The sequence below is a fragment of the Bicyclus anynana genome, chromosome 25 (assembly GCF_947172395.1).
Source record: "Bicyclus anynana chromosome 25, ilBicAnyn1.1, whole genome shotgun sequence".
NCBI lineage: Eukaryota > Metazoa > Arthropoda > Insecta > Lepidoptera > Nymphalidae > Bicyclus > Bicyclus anynana.
In genome coordinates, this window is record NC_069107.1 from 1,241,799 (window position 1) to 1,262,275 (window position 20,477).

Below are 20,477 nucleotides of genomic sequence, written 5' to 3' on the forward strand. Positions count from 1 at the left end.
TAGTGTAATTTTCTGTGAAATGGTATGGTAAATTATACGAATTAAATTGCTGTATATTTTATATTTATTCATTTAAATACATTTTGGTAATTAGGTTCCTTTATCCCTAAGATTTAATTTATTTTAATTTTCTTCGTTTTATGTAATTTTTCTTGTATATGTGCATTAAATTCATTTATGTCATCAAACTACTAAGGTACTATTATTAGATTTGTTAAATGGAAAAGCCTTGTAATATAATATTTCCTTAGAAATGACACTTATTGTCTACAAGCGTAAATCATCATTAAATATGAATCAGAGTTAAATAAGATGGTTTTCCTTCGGAACTTCCACCATGAGGTACCAGTGACAGTACCTCGAACGGGGACAGCCTTTACCAAACGCACAACAAACATCAGAACATGCTAACATCACTAAAATTCACCATCCATTGCTGGTATAAAACTCTAGGTACAGTATTATAGATGTTTATGAGACGGCAATGTATAGCAAACATCGAGATGTGTCAGCAAAAGCTTTTGTCCAAAGCCTCAGGGTAGGTTAGGGTGCATTGTAGTGTTCACGTCACGGACCCGACTGGACTTTCAACTGCAATTGGAAAACAACTCTATTTTTTAAGCAATAAGGTTGAAATTTCTATATGTGATAAGTAGATAAGCTGTTCTCAAACGCGGATAATGGAATAGGGGTGTTTGCAGGAACGTGGGGAAGGCAGGGTGCGGCGCGCACGCGTCTTGCAGTCGCCCGCGCGACCCCGCTGCCGCCGGCCGCGCGCCATGGACGACGCCAGACTCCGCGACCGCGCGCCGCTCACGGTCATAGTGGCCCCCAGCAACGTGTCGCCCCCCAGGCTGTCCCCAGCAGACCTTCTGCCCGACGGGGACGCTGCCTTCCACCCGCTCTCCGCCGTCAACGGCCGTCTGACCCCTCCGGGACTCGAGCCGGCTTCCTACGCGACTCTGACCCCTCTACTACCCCTACCCCCTATAAGCACAGTCTCCGACAAATTCGCCTACCATGCGGGAGGCACTTTCACAGTCATCCAACACCAACAGTCCTACGCATCGCTTTCTCCAGCGCCGTACAATGAGCCCCTGTCCCCACAATCTGCGTATAGCAGACGAAGCGTCTCACCGAACTCCTTCGAAAGGCGTTCCCCCACTCCTCCTTTACCCAGCCCAGGGTTAGACTTAAACGCTGCGTTGTTAGCGAGAGAAACAAGAGAGGAAGAGGCACAGGCGCAAGCCCAAGCGGATACAGAGGAAATTAATACCAAAGAATTGGCTCAAAGGATAAGTGGGGAGCTCAAAAGATATTCGATTCCTCAGGCTGTGTTCGCTCAAAGGGTGTTATGCAGATCACAAGGCACTCTCAGTGATCTGCTGAGGAACCCCAAACCGTGGTCAAAGCTCAAGTCCGGAAGGGAGACATTTCGACGCATGTGGAAATGGCTTCAGGAGCCAGAGTTCCAAAGGATGTCGGCGTTGAGATTGGCAGGTACGTCTGATTGCTTAAAAGGTTTTAGAATACGCTCTATTGGACCAAGTCTTTTACTAAATGTAAGGTGATCTTGAAATTTTTATAAAATCTGTATAAGCACAAAGCTTTTTGTTATTCAAGTAAATTCGTTCAAAAATGTTAAAATTTACGTTTGGTAAATGACTTAATCTTTTCAAATTATGTACGGTATTTATAATTTTTTTTTAGGTTTTGTATAAGCTTATGGTCGGTAAATAGACAATGAAAAACAAATAAGCTCCGTAATAAAAGGGGTATTTTAATATCCTAATAAGATATTTGAATTTAATTTTAAATAGAACTGATAGGTTCCTTTTAAAGTTTAAAAAATATGTAACAGCCACCAAAAATTTAATTTTTGTTTTATTTATTTTATTAGGTACGATATTATGGATGTTTATTTTATTAGTTATGGACTTTTGTGTTATTTCTCACTTATTCTATATACTTAGACAAAACCTACTTTGAACTTTCAAGTCTTTGTAGACCTACGTTACTTTACATTCCTTATCATACTACATCCGTTCTACTTCTTATCATAATTAAGTAACCAAAAGTAGTTTAACCCGCATTCTAACGTCGGGCCTTCAACAGAATGCCGTGCGAATATAAAAATTTGAATAAAATCGATACAGTTTACAAACACCGCGAACGTCAGCTGTGCATCGATTAGTCGACAATCGATGCCCGCGGGTCGATGCCGCACGTCACTACTGTCGGTGACCGGGGCTTGGCTCGATAGGGCTGCCACTTTGTTAAACTGGAGAAATTTAGTCATGTCAATGATCTTTCTTAATTGTTTTATCGATCGTAGATATATGGTTAGGATTTTGTAAATACTCAAGTATTGAATAAATTATTGTGCATTAAATAATTAATTAATTATAAGAATTCAATAAAAAAAAATAATGAAATTTTTTTAATTTCTTTTTGTTAACGATATTGTTTATTAGATGCTTATACTAGTAGATACTAGTACTAGTAGATTTTAGAATTTTTTAATACACAAGTATTTATTGAGTCATTGTGTATTAATTAAGTAATTAATTATTAGAATTTACTTTAAAAAATAATGAAATTTTGCTATTTTCTTTTTGTTGTCTGCGTGTGAATAATCAGGATTAATGCGGGACAGTTTTACATTAGAATAGAATTTCTTAAATGCCATCACTACAGAAAGGACATTTTATTGATTGATTAATTATTTTTGACACTGTGCTTGATTATCATTATTTTTAGTTAACTAAGAACTAAAAAAAATCGATACAGTATACAAACAACGGGAACGTCAGCTGTACATCGATAAGTCGACAATCGATGCTGACGGGTCGATGCCGTACGTCACTACTACCAGGTGACCGGGGCTCGATTGGATAGGGCTGCCTCTTTAAACAGGGTAGGAATCAAAAACTGTGCTTTTCGGTCAATGATCTCGACAATGTCACGATTAGGAATAATTTATTTGCGTGTTGTTTTTGAATAGATTCCTATATAAATCCCCTTATCACTGTGTAATTACATATTGTGTAGGTAATAGTAAAATATTATGTATTATTTATATTATTGATTATTAAAATCGTTTTTAATTATGTAATTATTCTACCAATCTCTTTTTGTTATCTGCATGACAGTTATTATATAAAGTAACACAAAAACACAGTTGGCCATCTTTAATTATAAAAGGTTTTTGTGGTATACCAACTTTATTGTTTTTAAATCTTTTAATAAAATCGATACAGTTTACTTGCATCACTTCTAACGTCAGCTGCTGTGCATCGATTAGTCGACAATCGATGCCGTCGGATCGATGCACGTCACTACTCCCAGTGACCGGGGCTCGGCTTAGTAGGGTTGCTTTTTTAAAATAAGGGTGGGTTTAAACCATTTTTTACGGTCAATGATCTCACCATACTAATAATAATGGCTGTTTTTTGCAGGAAATATGGGTTAAAACAGGCACCCTTGTATAATTATGCGAATACTAAATTGTATAATTCAACTAAGAATAAAAAACACGGCGAATAAATGAAAATGATTTTTTTTTATTTCATTAAGAAGATATTTAGTTCATTTTGAATCGTCGTAATCTACTTTGTTTTTTTTTTTAATAATGTACAAGCGATCGTGTTTCTTCGTTATGTTTTCACGTCTTACAAGGCAAATCCCGAGGGATTAAATTCTATAACTCGTAGAGGCATTTAATTAGGTATTAAAATCTGCATTAACACTAAGTGAAGTTGCTGGCAAATACTGGCATTACAATATAAACATAATGTAGATATCGCTAATTACAATAATTTTATGAATTGATGAGTGTATATCTCCCATTTGTGTTTGTTTGTTTTCTGAATATCATTTTATACTCGTAGTTCACCTGCTGAGCTAACAGGCAAATCAGATCCGTAATTGGGTGGCAAATGATTGGCAGACTTCACACAAGCAAATAATTAAAAAAATTCTCTGTCTGTCAGTCATCGAATCTTATAGATTAATAACTCTATTCAAAGGTTACAATTTTTCATTTCATTCAGTTTACAAGATTTTCTAGAACGTAGTAAAAAGCTTTTAGTTAAATTTTCGTCTTAATGGTTTTGAGTCCTAATTTTTTTGTCCCGTCTTTAATGGAAGTGCACTCTTGCAGACAACCTGATAAACTTTAGAAATGTAATACTCTTAATACGTATATGTTTTCTCACATTAAATTACGCTTTCGCTTATTGTGATAAATTTGTATTCTATCAAGTGGAAAGCGATGACGAAGTCGCTTTAGAAGAGTTGAAAGACGCTTGCCTTTTCATTCTTGCTTTAAAGGTGTTCCAAATATACGGAAACACATGCCAGAATCGAATTTAACATCTTAACTATTCTTATGTTCATGTAATAACTGTTACTAGCTAATCAAACAAACGTCAGGTGTATATTGATTGGATAATCGATACCGCCGGGTCGATGTTAGCCACGTCACTACAACCATTGGGGCTCGCCTCTTTAGGGCTGCTTCTCCGCAGTTTATAGAAACAAACTTGCTTGTCATTTATTCAGGGGCGAGTTTAGAATGGGTGCGTTATTGGGTCACTGATCTTAGAATGTTTTTTAACCCGCAACGTAAAAAAGGGGTGTTTTTAAAGTTTGATATTTCTCTATGTTTAGTATTTAGTATACCAATGGATCGATTTTGAAGGGTTTTTAAAGTAGACGTCAGTGATGTGATGATAAATATGATTTAAATCCTATAAGTCTAAGATTATTAATAAAAGGCGTTTTTTTTATTATTATTATGAAAATATTTTCTGACAAAAGTAGATATGTCATTGATGAAGTACCTAGATAAGTTTGTGTCAACTTATATCAATGTTCTAGCTAAACTGAAATGACTGTTGAAATTTTTTACAATTTTACTTGTTAAAAATTACTAATTGATGCGGTGAACGTCGTACTAATTAATAAACAAACAATGTCATACGAAAATAATTATTTGTACTATTTTCAGGTTTTCATATTTAATTGTTGCCCTTCTGAAGACGTCCTGTTTCAATTTTGTTTTATCCAAAGTAGGCGTATATTACATGCTTTTCAATCTTCCTCCTAAAAAATTAACCCGCTTCCATCTTAGACTGCATCATCACTTTGTGATTTTTTGATTGTAGTCAAGGGCTAACTTGTAAAGAATAAAAAAAAATCCTTCATTATTTCGTTAATGTTAATGTTTCATTTGGTTATCCATTCATCGCCATAGATCGTGTTTATAACATTAGTAAAGTTACTAACGTTGTAAAGTAAACTTATCTACTGATAATATGTCTAGTTGGTTATGCATTCTTATCAACGACATGATACAAAAACTGTACATGAATAAAATAATCGATAGTCTGTACAAACATTACGCACTACAGCTGTATCTTTCATCGATTTGTCGACTATCGACGCGAGGCGATCGATATGGTGCGTCACTAATGCTGATAGGGGTTCAACAGGGCTGTCACCTCTTAATTTTTATAGCAATAGATGGCGACATAAAGCGATGGCTACTATTTGATGTCAAGAAAAATACCATGAACCCCAGTTTTTTGTAAAGCCTGTTTTTCACACTAATATTATAAAAGCGAAAGTTTGTGTGTAGTGAATTTGTTCCTTCTTTACGCTGCGGATACTAAAGCGATTTGGCTGATTTTTTGAATGGATATAACTTTTACTCTGGATTAACACATACTACTTTCATCCCGGAAAAATCCATTATTCCCGCGGGATTTGTGCAAAACTAAATTCTACGCAGACGTCGATTGCGCCTGCCAGTGTGCCTAGTGGGAGTTTTCAACATTTTCATACTGTTACTATCGCGTTGACGTAAACGCGAATTTATATGGAATTGAAACAGTTGTGCAGTGGTGCCACTAGATAGCGCTGTTTCAATTCCTTAGAAATTCGCGTTTACGTTAACGCAATAGTAACAGTATCAAACTGCCACTAGGCCTTCTGTTCACTCTGAACTTAAAGGTGCCCATATTGAAGGGATTGGGTAATTATACCGGCAACTATACTATTTAGACTGGAACAGCAATGATGTTTGGCGAAAACAATAAATGTTTCATATTGTGGGTGCGACTAGTCAGTGCCGTGCACTAGGTTCTTGTCTAGGGTAGGCACTAAATTGTACTAAAGGGAAAATTCCTCCTTCAATATAGGTTCGTAATGAATCCTCAGAGTAGTCATCAACCCATATTCGGCTCACTGCTGAGCTTGAGTCTCCTCTCAGAATGAGAGGGGTAAGGCCAATAGTCCACCACCCTGGCCCAATGCGGATTGGCAGACTTCACACACGCAGAGAATTAAGATAATTCTCTGGTATGCAGGTTTCCTCACGATGTTTTCCTTCACCGATTGAGACACGTGATATTTAATTTCTTAAAATGCACAACTGAAAAGTCAGAGTCACATCCTCAGAGTATGCATTGCTTTTATGCATCTATGAAAAGCACGACCCTAGTGACAACCCTAACGATTATCGCCGTAGCAGGGAGCCGGTGTGAAGCGTGGCATACTTTAGCCAGGGGTGTGTCGACGGGGTATTTTATAAGTGATTTAGTACGGGGAGGTACGCGTTGTGTTAGGGTTACTTTTATGGGGAAATACGCAATGCTTGGAGGGTCATGGGGCCTAGTTGCGGATGTTGAACGAATTAAACTTTTAATTTTTTCATGATTTGAGTTAGTTTTGGGCTACACGTTTGGTTTTAGAAATTGATATGCCTTTAGAAATAGTGAATATGACGTTTTCTTAATATGTATAGGTCTGGAGGGCTAGTTATCATCCTACCGGCAAAAATGTACCGCCAAGCGGTTTAGCGTTCCGGTACGAACCGGCAGAAGAGTCGATACAAACAAACAACTTTTGGGGACCAAAGATATTGTGGATTATCTACATTTTACTAATTTTTGCTCTCAGACATATGGTCCCCTTTAGTCCGGGGGCTATCTATACTAATATTATAAAGCTGAAGAGTTTGTTTGTTTGATTGAACGCGTTAATCTCAGGAACTACTAGTCCAATTTGAAAAATTATTTCGTTGTCAGATAGCCCATTTATCGAGGAAGGCTATAGGCTATATATTATCCCTGTATTCCTACGGGAACGGAAACCACGCGGATGAAACCGCGCGGCGTCAGCTATTCATTAATAAAGCTTATACGGCGGTAGATACACCCTGTTATACCACCAGTTCGGAAGGCATATACTGCTAAGAAGAACCTCAACGTATCTCTCAGCTCAACATTATTTCTTACTTGAAATAAACTAACTATATTTGATTTGAAAAATCAATACAAAAAAAGTATAATTAGAATTTTCCCCGGGAACACAGTTACCTGACGTCAGTTAAGGACGCACGTGGGTCGAATTTTCTGCCCCGAAAGGAAATTTTCCATCAGACAAAGATTTCTATAATTAGCTCTAATAAAGCTTTTTGTAAACTTTACCCAGGGAAAGTTTACAATAAGTCGCCCTTTACTGTCGTCATGCTGTCTTTTGTTAAGCAAGAGTACTTTAAAGGGTATGGTTGGAAAATTAACTTATGGCTCAGGCTAAATATGTAGGTAAAAGTACTTATTTACTTACCTTTGTGTGCGGTTCAAAATATAAGTCACTGTTAAGCAGCAGCAGATTGAAGGAAAGAAAAGAAAGAAACGGCCTCCGTGGCGCAGTGGTAAGCGCGGTAGATTTACAAAACGGAGGTCCTGGGTTCGATCCCCGGCTGGGCAGATTGAGATTTTCTTAATTTGTTCAGGTCTGGCTGGTGGGAGGCTTCGACCGTGGCTAGTTACCACCCTACCGGCAAAGACGTACCGCCAAGCGATTTAGCGTTCCGGAACGATGTCGTGTAGAAACCGAAAGGGGTGTGGATTTTCATCCTCCTCCTAACAAGTAAGTTAGTCCGCTTCCATCTTAGACTGCATCATCACTTACCATCAGGTGAGATTGTAGTCAAGGGCTACCTTGTACAGAATAAAAAAAAAACTGATTTTCAGTTAGGACCCAGTTCAGGTGCCGCCACGTACACAGTTCAACATTTTATGTAAACCAACGACCTTTTAAAAATGTAAACTATTATCAATTAGAAACAAAATTAAAGCTTTGATTGCACTAACAAAGGAGCAGCAAAAGCAGGTGATGGAGTTATCTCTGCGTGATCGAATCACAAATGAGGTGATTCACAGAAGAACCGGTCACTGACATAGATCAGCTGAAGTGGCAAACGTTTTACTCGAATTTGAACTTTTTGTTTATACTCGTAGGATATGAAATGACACTAACATTAAGTTGCACTGAAAATTGAATGATAACACCGCTCCTTAAAAAAAATCAGTGGCTTACGATCAGGTACATCCACCAAATGGACTCACCTTTTCACTATTCACTATTCAGTGATTTGGTCTTTTATAAACTATTAAAATAAACTGCACATGACATATAGATAGATGACATAAGAAATTTCATCTACCTATATGTCATGTGCAGTTTATTTACTGTATGATATCCACGAAGGGTTGTCAATAGGCACCAGATGACATTTGTTACGTAGAATCGCAATTTCGTATGTCAACTAACAAACGTCAAAGAATAAATTAACTATACCTGTGGCCTAATTCACTATTTTGGTCTTTATTATCAACTGATTGAAGTGGACAACAAAAGTGTCATCTACATACTATGTTATACACCGTAAGTACCGGATGACATTTGTAATTTGTATCATAGTATGTGGATGACATTTTGTCATTGATTAGTTTTTTATTTTGATGGGTTGATAATAAAAACCAAAATAAGAAATAGGCCAGCATACTTATATATGTTACTTTATACAGCTTACAGCATACATATATGTTACTTTTATACATATTTTGGTGATTTTTCTTTAAATCACCAACCTATCATGTATCATACGCTACTTAGCGATAAAGCCGCCTTTTGTATGCTGATCTCTTCCTAATTTGTTTTTATTTCACTTGTTTTTGTCTTTGTGGTGTGCAAATATATAAAAGGTGTGCAAAGTATATTTATCTTTATACGCCTGAAATAACTGAAATTTCATTTTCAACACATTTAAAGACTATAGTTTCAATAATTACCTCGAACACCTTTCCTTGCATACACGTAACATTCGGATTAAAACAACATTACCAACGGAGGAGGCAACAGTGGCACACGTTCCCCCGACCCCCTGTGACGTCACAGCCGACCCCGCGCGCCCGCTGTATCGATCGGGCGACCCCTCGCAGACTGCTCGCTCTACTGATATTTAGGTGGCTGCGATCTTAACTGTTTTTTGTTGTTATTATTAATTGAATATGCAATTTCGGAAATGGAACATGTCTGAAAATTTAAAATTGAACAAAATACGAAAATTATTTATTTTTAAATTAATCCAATTATGTTATTAGATATTTTTTTATTTGTGAGATGTACCTACGTATTAAATTTTTATAACACATGTCTGAAAATTTAAAATGTCCAGGAATTAGAAAAAAAAAGTAATTATTTTCCAAACTAGTGTATAGTTTGGAAAATAATTATCTTATACCACCAAATATAGTTTCTAAAAGTAACTACTGTGTTACATTTTGGTGTTAATTAGCCTTCGAAAATTACTAAAACCATTTATTTTAAAATTAATCTAAATATATTATTTGGTTTGTGGGCTAGTTACCAGACTACAATCTCACATGATGGTAAGCGATGATGCAGTCTAAGATGGAAGCGAACTAACTTGTTAAGAGGAGAATGAAAATCCACACCACTTTCGGTTTCTACACGACATCGTACCGGAACGCTATGTATGTCTTTGCCGGTAGGGTAGCCACGGCTGAAGCCTCTCACCAGCCAGGCCTGGACTAATTAAGAAAACCTCAAACCAGCCGGGGATTGCACCCAGAACCTCCGATTTGTAAATCCATCGCTCATACCACTGCGCCACGGAGGCCGTCAAAAAGTGGTGAGGGTGATAGTAAATTAATTCTTTACCAAGCTTGGCCAGCAATGGATCAGTGTGGTGGGTCTAAGCTCCAACTGCTTCTAAAGATAGAAGACTCATAGAATACTGGGTCACTTCAATCAGAAAATAGCCAAACTAACTAGTTGATATCCGCGACTTCTTCCTCGTATATTTACATTTTTTTTGCTATTCGATGAGATTTCAAGTTGTGGGAATCCATCCCACGGCTTTGTATTGCAGAAGGCAGGTCGTATTAGTCGTAATCCTTAATTTATCCGACACACGTAATATAGTTCAATACAATTTTTTAATAAAATAAAAAATACTACCAGACACCCCGCTATTTCACCCACGTAGGTACCTACTAAAATATTACCTATGCCATTCACGAATAACATAACTTTCTATCGGTAAAAGAATTGTCAGAATCGGTTCAGTAGATCCAGAGATTACTTCTTAATGACATCATCATCATATCAACTAATGGACGTCTACTGCAGGACATAGGCCTTTTGTAGTGATTTCCAAACATCACCATACTGAGCCACCTGCATCCAGCGAATCCCTGCGACTTGCTTGATGTCGTCAGTCTCCCTGGTGGGAGGTCGACCAACATTGCGCTTTCTAGTGCAGGGTCGCCATTCCAGAACCTTGGGACCCCAACGTCCATCGGCTCTTCGAACTAGGTGCCCCGCCCATTGCCACTTCAGCTTCGCGACTTCATATATTGCAAATATTATCTTTTAAATATAATTTTAATTTATTGTAAATACTTATGAAGTAATTATTCAACTTATAAATGCATCAGTATTTCTATAAGGTTGAGTTTTGTTAAATATTAATAATCGCTGAATCAATTGATTGAAGCCCCTAACATTCCAGATACACCAAACCAGCAAACGGTAAAAGGCGACAATGTAAACAACATGCAGCAGCGCGCGTACCCCCGGGACTATCAGACCCCTGCCGTGCCCACGGGTCCCATGTACCCCGGGCCCCAGCCCCCATGGGAAACACCGGGTTACGAACCTGCAGGGGACGTTTCGTGCTTGTGAGTCCTTCCCATGTGATTATATCCCATGAAACTTCCTTAGATCCTTTCCTTTCTGATCCTTGACATTTGCAGTTTTTCTTTGTGAACCTTTTAAATATTATTTGTAACTTAAAGTTTTTTTTTATTAATTGCTGGTAACGTAAAAAATATATATAATTAGCGATAATAAATAATGACCATTCGTATCTATGAAGAACAAAAAGGGGCCCAAAATTGATCCCTGTGCAAAAGTTAAAGTTAGCGATGATTCCAGTTTCTGTATTTTTAAGAAGAAAAAATTTTTTTTAAATTTTACTAAATATTGGAATCTTCAATTGAAACTAATTTCTTCACTTCAATCTGAAAACATCTGAATTAAAATTGATATATTTAGAGTTTCTTTCAAGTCTTTTTTTTTTACTTTTATTATATCGACTTTCTTAACCATATCTAAAACATATTTAAAAAAATTCTATAATCGCTCTCGTTTTGTTGTTTTCGATTTCGATTTTTTATGGTCACTTTTTAACTCAATTTTATCATTTCCATTCATTGTTTTACTTTGATCATTCCTTTCCCGAATCCCGATCCTTGGCTGCGTAGCAGTGGGCTTGGTTTCTAAATAGGTGTAATAAAATCCGAGTAGCTTGTCGCAAAGGTAACTTATATACGTATGTATTTATCAATTGTTATATTAGTATCAATAAATATTATATGTAATTTGACACTTGCTTTGTGACAAGCATTTATTAATATTAGAGACGTTAATATATCAATGGATGATTCTTTTTATTTGTTAATATAATTATTATGTGTAAATGATTATAGAGATTTGTTCTCCATAGTTTGGATAGGCAGTATCATTTCCTTGATTTGTTAATTTTTTAACCTTAGATTAAAAATATTAAGTTATTCTTTCTTTTATCGCGATTATTTTGTTGTGGCTTTGTAGTTCTTAAATGAAAGGACGGATTTTAATGTGGCTTTTTTTTGTTTAACGGTCATTTATGGGTTCAGAGCTGATATATTTTGCCTTGATCAGATGCTGGTTAAAGCAGATAGACTTAAAAGTAGAAGAAAAAAGATTAAATGATTTCTCACAGTAAAAATTTTCATAAAATAAAAAATTTATTGATTTACGATGAACCTACTTTATATTTTGTAATTTTAGCTTATATATCAATCCCAAGAACGAATTAGGTGAAAATATTGAAATTAGATAATCCGCATAGGGAATTTGTTGCCACGCGTCGGGTGTTACTGAAGTTGTTAATTAAAAATTTATCATTTGAGGCAAGGATACTGCCTACACCATACCAATTATTGTTATTGTTTTAGTTTTTATAAATATTTCTTTAGCATTAGGTAAGTGTATTTTGTTAGCTTCAAGAAGCCAAGATGTATGTTAGACTGCTAACGCTGCCCCTCCTTCCTCCCTTTTTGTTTTCCCCGCGCCCGGGCTGCCATAGATTTAAAATATGATTTTATAGGTGCCTGCGAGATTTACAGATCCTTTGTTAATGTTGTTTACATTGTCGCCAGGTATGCATTTAAATTTCATACTAGCTATCAACATCAGGTTAAAATCTTTAAATATTCTTGCTCTATATATTCGTCGCTGGGTTAAAGCTTTGATATTCAGCTTTTCCCCAACTGATTTTGATTGAATCAATATTGTTAAGTAAGTCAGGTAGGTCGTTAATTGTAAAAGGATTATCAAAATCGATTCTATGTCATTTGAGTGTTTATTCACTATTATGGGACTATATCTTATGGACATCAAAAACTGTTCTTAATGTCTCATTATATACAAATTGTTAATTGAAATAAGTCATTTATCTTCAAGTAATAGATTATGAAGTGTTTCTTTAATTAAAATATTATCCACAACTGCAGGATTTTATGTTTGTATTAAAAAAATAGATGAAATAGAAAGTTCTTGTGAATAGCGTTTTTAGATTTCTATCTCAAAAAAGTTTTCTTTCGCACTTTAGAAGCTTTTTATATTAAATACTTTCTGATTGACAGAATTATTTCAGAGTTTTAATATGATTTTTAAAATGTGCGAAAGAAGGCTTTTTGGTAGTCTGTGTTTAGAGGCATGGTTGTTGTCCATAGATGGGGCTTCGAATGGTCTAGTGATGTACAAGAATATCCATATTATTTTTGGTAAAGTAATATTTTTCTTTGTTGCAGCGGCCCAGATTCCACAGAGAGGCAGTGAGTATCGGCATATGGGTAAATTTGAATAGTTCATATGTATATAGCTATAAGTTTTCGGATGTGGTAACATTATCACAATCACAGCTAAATTTCGCCTTTCCGCCAAGCATGTAAAACGATATCTTCTTTCTCAGTCAAGTGAGACTATATCATTAAATTGGCTATCACAATCTAGATATTACCGCTCTATTAAAATGTCATCGTAACTATTATGGAGCATTTTTTTTCTATAATTGCTTGTTTAAATTAACATTGACCATCTTGTTTGTTTTCTTAGTAATCGATCGTCTTATATTTGTCTTTGTAAATGCATTTACTTGAGAGCCGTGATAGCTTAGTGGATCTTACCTCTGCTTTCGATGCTGAGGGCGTAATCTCGAATCAGATCTGGGGCATGCACCTCCAACATTTTAGATATGTGCGTTTTAAGAAAAAAAAAATTTCACGTGTCTCAATGTGAAGAAAAACATTGTGAGGAAAACTGCATACCTGACAATTTTCTCAATTCTCTACTTATGTGAAGTCTGCCGATGCATTGGGCCAGCGTGGTTGACTATTATAACTTCTTTCTTTCTAAGACTCGTGCTCAATAGTGAGCCGAATATGGGTTGTTATAATGATGAAACACATCAACTAGTTTAGTTCTGTTCTGTATGTCATTCTATATTTATATGATTTACTAGCAAACGCTTGCGGTTTCACCCACATAGTTTCCGTTCCCGTAGGATAAAATAACCCATGACACTCAAAAATAACGTGGCTTTCTATTGGTAAAAGAGTTTTTAAAATCGGTTCAGTAGTATGCCCTACAACTTCACAAACTTTACCACTTTATAACATTAACTTAAGACAAAATATAGCAATTAATGTACAATAGAAATCGAATTGACGTGGTTTTTATTTAATTTTTATGTTCTACATACCAACTAATTTTAATTTTCCTTTAATTGAAACCTAGTAGAGCATTTTTCTATCTGTTTTATTTATGTATTCAATATTAAAAGTTTACTTGCGTTCTACTAATCTTTGACCTTGTTCGTTTCTTTAATATTACTTTCTTTTTTTAAATGTTGACATATTTATTTGTCATTTTCACGACTATGTTCATGTTTTTCATTTAATATGTTGTTTTATGAGACATGAGTTACATAGTGTATTTTTATATTTTCAGGTTGCAAGCGCAAGGAGGATATGGCTTCGGATACCCTACCTTCTCAGAAGAAGCCACGTTTGGTTTTCACAGATCTGCAGCGGCGTACTCTGCAAGCTATTTTTAAGGTGATTTCTTTTGCTTTTAATAATAGACCATTCAGAGGTTTCTGTTGCGTTGCCATTGCATCAGTCTGAAGGGCTTGGTTGCCAGTACTAATAGGCTGATGAGGCTAAGCACTTTTACCTCAAGTTACCACACCTGGCATGTCCAGAAAATTACTCTAATTATTAGGGATTGTTTTCCCCATCGGGTGAGTCATTTGTTTGTTTATCACAAAATGGATGTTAACAAATAGTACAGTAAAAGAGGGCCTTGTAGAATTTGTTGGGTAACGATCGTAATACATCTGCATCTAGTAGCAAATTCTATGACATCTTTGCAATTATGAATGGCTAGCTGATGACACGCGGTTTCACCCACGTGGTTCGCGTCCCTGTAGAAATACGGGGATAATATTAGCCTATAACGTTTCTCGATAAATGGGCTATCTAACAATGAAAGAATTTTTGAAATTGGAGCAGTAGTTCCTGAGATTCAAACAAGCGCTTTCAAACAAAAATACAAACTCTTCAGCTTTATAATATAAGTATAGATTGAAAATTGAGTAAGTAAGGCAAGTACCTATGTAAGTCGTGTAAAATGGCACCATAGCTAGACGCTATGTCCTACTTTAGGGAATCCCTTAAAAATATTTATAATGTTCAGATGTTTTCATCATCCAACGTCAAATACTTGCTCATGCAATATAATCAAGTAGTCAATCATCATCAAGTGCGTGCATTTCAATTTGACCTTTCTAATGTTGAGGTACTTTACTTACTTACCTATAAGTACAACTCAGCGTCAGGTCTTGAAAATAGCAGTGCATTGCTCCTCCAGGATCGATCAATTATCACTGACAGTTATATTGATACCGATAGACTTGATACTATATCAAGTCTATCGCTAGACGATTGATCTGTGTTATAAGCAATAATTGATGATGAATACTATTTTCAAAGACTATTTGAAATATCTCAATTTGAATTGAAATTTGTCTGATAACCTACATAATTGCGTTACAGGAAACGAAACGACCGTCAAAAGAGATGCAAGTGACGATAGCGAGGCAACTAGGGCTAGAGCCGACGACAGTAGGCAACTTCTTTATGAATGCACGAAGAAGATCCATGGACAAGTGGAAGGACGATGATGCACCGTCCACGGAGCTGGACCAGCAGTGCGACCTGCAGGACCTCGACCACGTACCGAGCCTGGACTCGGCGGAGTCTGAGGAGGATCATGATGACACTGATGATCACCTGTTGTGACGCCCCATACCCCAGCAGCATTTGTTAGTGCTTTGAAAAGCGAACGAAGTCCCATCGGGATACGGATTGTTTGAATGATTGCGATGAAATTGGTTTGTGATTTGTTTTTTTTTTAATTATGATCTTATTGATTTTGATTATTCAGTTTTATATCTAAATATTTAAATTCTAAAGCACATTTGTCGGCATTTATTCGCATTTTATCAATGGTATTCAGAATCTGATCAATGCCTCAGTTAGTTTGTGTTAATCTATGCTGTAATGACATTATTCAGTTGAATCTTGTGAAAAATCAAATATTAGATACATGTCAGTCTTGATTATATAAATATAAATATAAAATGGCTGATTACGAAAATGAGGAAAACGATGTAAAATTGTGTAGGTACATGTCTTTTGTGAAACGTGTTGTAGTTACAAGAAATTACTATTGATGATGTTAATAGTCAACTTGGCGTTCATTTAGTAAAAGCTGAAAAGGAAAAGTATTGAAATACTAGACCTAGTTCACGAGTTCAATACAAATATTTTAATAACGTAGCAAAATTATTCTTAAATATTTTTTCTATAGCATAAACATATTGGTTGGTAGACTGTTAAATAGTATTCTCAAGATTTGCAATATCCTCATTTTTCAATCTAATTATTTAATCTATTGTCTCACAAATTTGCTTAACCTTAACAAAACTAAATCATACAGTTTCAGCATCAATTGATGCGTATTATAAGGAGAATTTCTCTATTTGTATTTCCCATAAAATGCGAAACGCCTACAAATGTGATTTAGACTTTAGTTTCTACAGACTTTTTGTGTTCATATCCTTTTAATCAGTTTACTGTTAATATGTCATTGAATTGTTACATTATGTAAATGTATCTAGACGATTAGTTTAATTTACTTAAGGATCAAATGATTTTTATAAATTTTCCAATTTCATCTTAACTCTTTCGAAATTCCCGACGGCGACTTCTAACGCGTGTACAGTGTGTGAAAAGACTATAGTGCGAAGTTGGTCCAGACTTGAATGATCTCTTAATATACTTAATGTTTCTAGTCAAACGTAATCAAATGTCTAGTTTATTTAACTGTTCTTCAGTATTAGTGATGGTGTGTTATTTTTATTTATTTATTTATATTATATTATTATAATAGCGTGCTGCGGTCGTTTGGATACATTTAGGTTTAAATTACATTGCTGTTTTTCGTATAGAGTTTTATGTGCTACGGCTTAATAGTTGATTACCATATTACTTTACATCATTGACACTTTCTTTTATTCCTTTATCTTACCCTCGGGCCTCATTATCAATTAGCCCATAAATTAGCAAAGCAACTAAACAATAAGGAAGTTTCGTAATAAAAGTAATATTGTTTACGAATTAAAAAGTGGAAAAATAAAACAAATGGTAAGGTAACACAAAATATAAATATTCACCCAAATGTACTCAAACGGCCCATTTGATTCATGATAGCTGTTAATAAACGCAATAAAAATAGTCGGATATTGATCAAAATGTTGTTAATTTTTGGTCAAAATTGACATTTAGTGGAAATATCCGATAAAATCGGATGAAAATGCAAGACGGGTCGATATTTTTCTAAAATTGATGTCAATACTATATAAAAATAATAAAAGCTTGATTTGACGATGTACAATGAAGAACAAATTTCTTTTGGTCATTAACCTAACCTAACCTAATTTAGTAGTTTGTCTAATTTTTGAAGTCTGTTTTGCTTTCGTTGTAGTGGTGAGGTATACAGACAAGCGTTTGACAGTAGACAGTTGATAGACACTGCGTTGGTGTGTAAAACCTGGGAAAAGACCCATTAGTTTACACACATAGACGCGCTTAGTCTGTCATTTTACTACTACATCAAAAGGTAAACGGACTTCCTTAAATAGAATGACTACAAGATTCAATGCTCAATATCGACAACAAAAAGTCTGCAAGAGATGTTGACTTTACGTTATTCAATCGCACTTTGCAATTGAATGTTGTGTTTTTCTTGAAACAAAATGAAATTGTTATTCATTGTTGATTATTATACCACTGCTTGGACACAAAAGTTGAATACACTTTGTTATCGAATTTTGTATGCTTTTGCTAAGATAAAAATGTCGAAAAAAAAATATTTTGAGATTGCCATCAATTTTAGTAATATTTAAAATTCTAGAATTAGTTTTCAATTTAATATACGTGAGTTTGGAATTCTTCTCCATAGAAATAGATGCATACAAATAAAATTGTCGTAACTGGCAAGAGTATAGACAATTTTTGTATGTTTATTAATTTGGAAGAGTAAACCGAAAATTATTGGCCACTTTAGAAACTTCAGAGCTTGTTTACATTTAAGTCTTTCACAAATACAATTCAAATTATCGTAACTGACAAGCAGTTACAACAATTTTTGCACACTTATTAATTTGAAAACTTAAATTTGGAACACCATAGTGTACCTTTTATTTGCATCTAGTCAAGAGATCTCTACAACACATTCCAATGTTATATGAATATGTATACAAGAATGGAAGATACAACAATGAAAAAAGTAAAAATCGTGCGTGATATTACTTAATGTTACATTTAATAACTTATGATAAATAGAAATAATTATGGGTCACGCGTTAATTATGTCACATTTAAAAAGGGGGAATTGTTACTTAAAAAACGCTTTTACGAATAACAACTTTATATTACAATTGACGGTGTAAAACAAAAATGGCGTAAGTCACATACGCCATTTTAAATTCTTACATATTTGATTTTTATTATTATATTCTAATCACAGAATAGAGAATGCTACAGAATGAGTCCTTACAAGTCGCGCGAAAAATAACAAAAGCCACCCGCCTCCTTGACATCGGCCTATACAAATTCTTTTCATAATTTGTATTTCAAGATTTAACACTAACAACAATCAGGAAAATTAATATCAAAATAGACTAATAATCATCATAATCATCGTGATGACTTGCACAACTTTAAACAATGTGTTAAAAAACATTTACTTAGTCGATGTTACTACACTATTGATGAGTTCCTTAACGATAAAGGTGCTTGAAGACCATTGGATCAGCTTCTATCATCACACAGGAAGTAAAACTATAAGAAATTGTAATTGTTATCAATTGTATAATACTGTATGACTTTTTCATTTCAAAAGAGCAACTGTTGAGTTTCTTGCCAGTATCTTCTCAGCAGAACCTGCCTTCTGAACCGGAGGTAGAATCTTTACAAATAGTCAACTGACGTGTCAAAAGTGCTTGTAAATTGAGTCTACAAGCACTTTTGACACGTCAGTTCACGTTCAATCACGATTTGATTTTGATCAATTATTACCTATAAAAATAATCAATCTTGTTTTTAAAATATTTAATATCATAAGACGTCATTTTTTTTGAATAATATTGAATATTACTGATGCGACGCTTTGTGTCGTTCTGAGTCGAGAATGTTAGTGTTTGTTAATGAATATTAGATTTTGGAATTTGTATTTGAAATGGCTGCATCAGTGACTGTCCTGTTCCGTGTCTCTATCTGCCTATTATTCTTTAATCTGTGACTCTTATACGTAATTTTTTAATACAATTTCGCCCTTACCCTGTCTTCTGTTTATTTTGTTTGTCATTACATGACAGAGAAGATAAACTGACGTGAAAATGTGTGACGTAACCAATGCGTGACGTCATTGACTTTATTTAATATTTAAGAACATGCTTGTAATATGTAATAAGGTTTATTGAGGAATCTAGTCGGACTTGTGCAAATGTAGTTAAAAAAATAATACCAATAACAGCTTAGTGTACCTCTGTACCTATGTTAGGCCGTTGTTCATAGGTGAAGTGCTGGTGACTTTTTCTGTGCTTCGATTTAGACATGTTTTTTTTTAAATCCAGAGTTGTTTTTTTTTTTATAAAAAACGGTTTTATTAAACATTATAATTATAATTCTCTTTCTTAATTATTTTTATAGATATTATATAGAGTCACATATACGAGTGTATAATTCTACATAATATTAAATAAAATATGTTTTTAACAAGTCTACGTTTATACTATTATATTTACATTTTGAAAAACAGGTATTTTTACTGAATAGTTTAGTACATGGATTTAATTTTCATAGTTTGGAAAGAATTGCAGAATATTTTCACTTAATAGTTTAGTACATGGATTTTTCATGGAAAAATTATTTACGCTGATGCTTAATAAATAATTTGAAACGTCACCAGCTCTTAGATTATAAGTTTCGCTCACATCACTTAGACCGAGAGTAAGTGAACACACCATTCGAAGTATTTGAACCAGAGAAAAATGAAAACAAAACACGAGCTATTTAAATAAAATAGTACGCCTCGATGTTTATATCGAAGCATTTTTAATTATAAGATGAGTTAGTTTAATTTATAATTTAATGGATAATTTATTTATTTTTACACGTATTTTGTACTGCGTTACATGCAAAATAACATTTTGCTTATAACATAATGTATAAGGTCGGGTCTAGATGCTGACACATGCTTAACGACATTGATTTCATAGGCAGTATATACCTGTACGAGATAAAATACCATAAGTTAATTTACTTGATGGGGTCAACTTTTAGTGTGCGAGGTCATCATTCCAATACCTTTAGAACTTTACTTCAATCGGTTCTTCGATCTATGTACCCCATACATCCATAAAATAT

The 20,477-nt window shown here is 34.8% G+C and overlaps 1 protein-coding gene across 1 annotated transcript; it reads left to right on the forward strand.

The window, feature by feature from the left end:
* The first annotated feature begins 733 nt into the window (after positions 1-733).
* LOC112055301 (hepatocyte nuclear factor 6) lies at positions 734-15,889 on the forward strand. The gene is made up of 4 exons (XM_024095346.2): positions 734-1,500; positions 13,236-13,259; positions 14,434-14,540; positions 15,540-15,889. Exons 1-4 carry the CDS (start codon positions 780-782, stop codon positions 15,783-15,785), a joined length of 1,098 nt encoding a protein of 365 aa, XP_023951114.1. The 5' UTR covers positions 734-779; the 3' UTR covers positions 15,786-15,889.
* The last annotated feature ends 4,588 nt before the right edge of the window (positions 15,890-20,477 follow it).

Bases quoted from the DNA above. Each gene is read 5' to 3' on its own strand.
- LOC112055301 (XM_024095346.2), top strand. From the start codon at position 780: ATGGACGACGCCAGACTCCGCGACCGCGCGCCGCTCACGGTCATAGTG. The intron at 1,501-13,235 runs GTACGTCTGATT...TCTTTGTTGCAG, and splicing joins GTCGGCGTTGAGATTGGCAG to CGGCCCAGATTCCACAGAGA. The intron at 13,260-14,433 runs GTGAGTATCGGC...TTATATTTTCAG, and splicing joins CCAGATTCCACAGAGAGGCA to GTTGCAAGCGCAAGGAGGAT.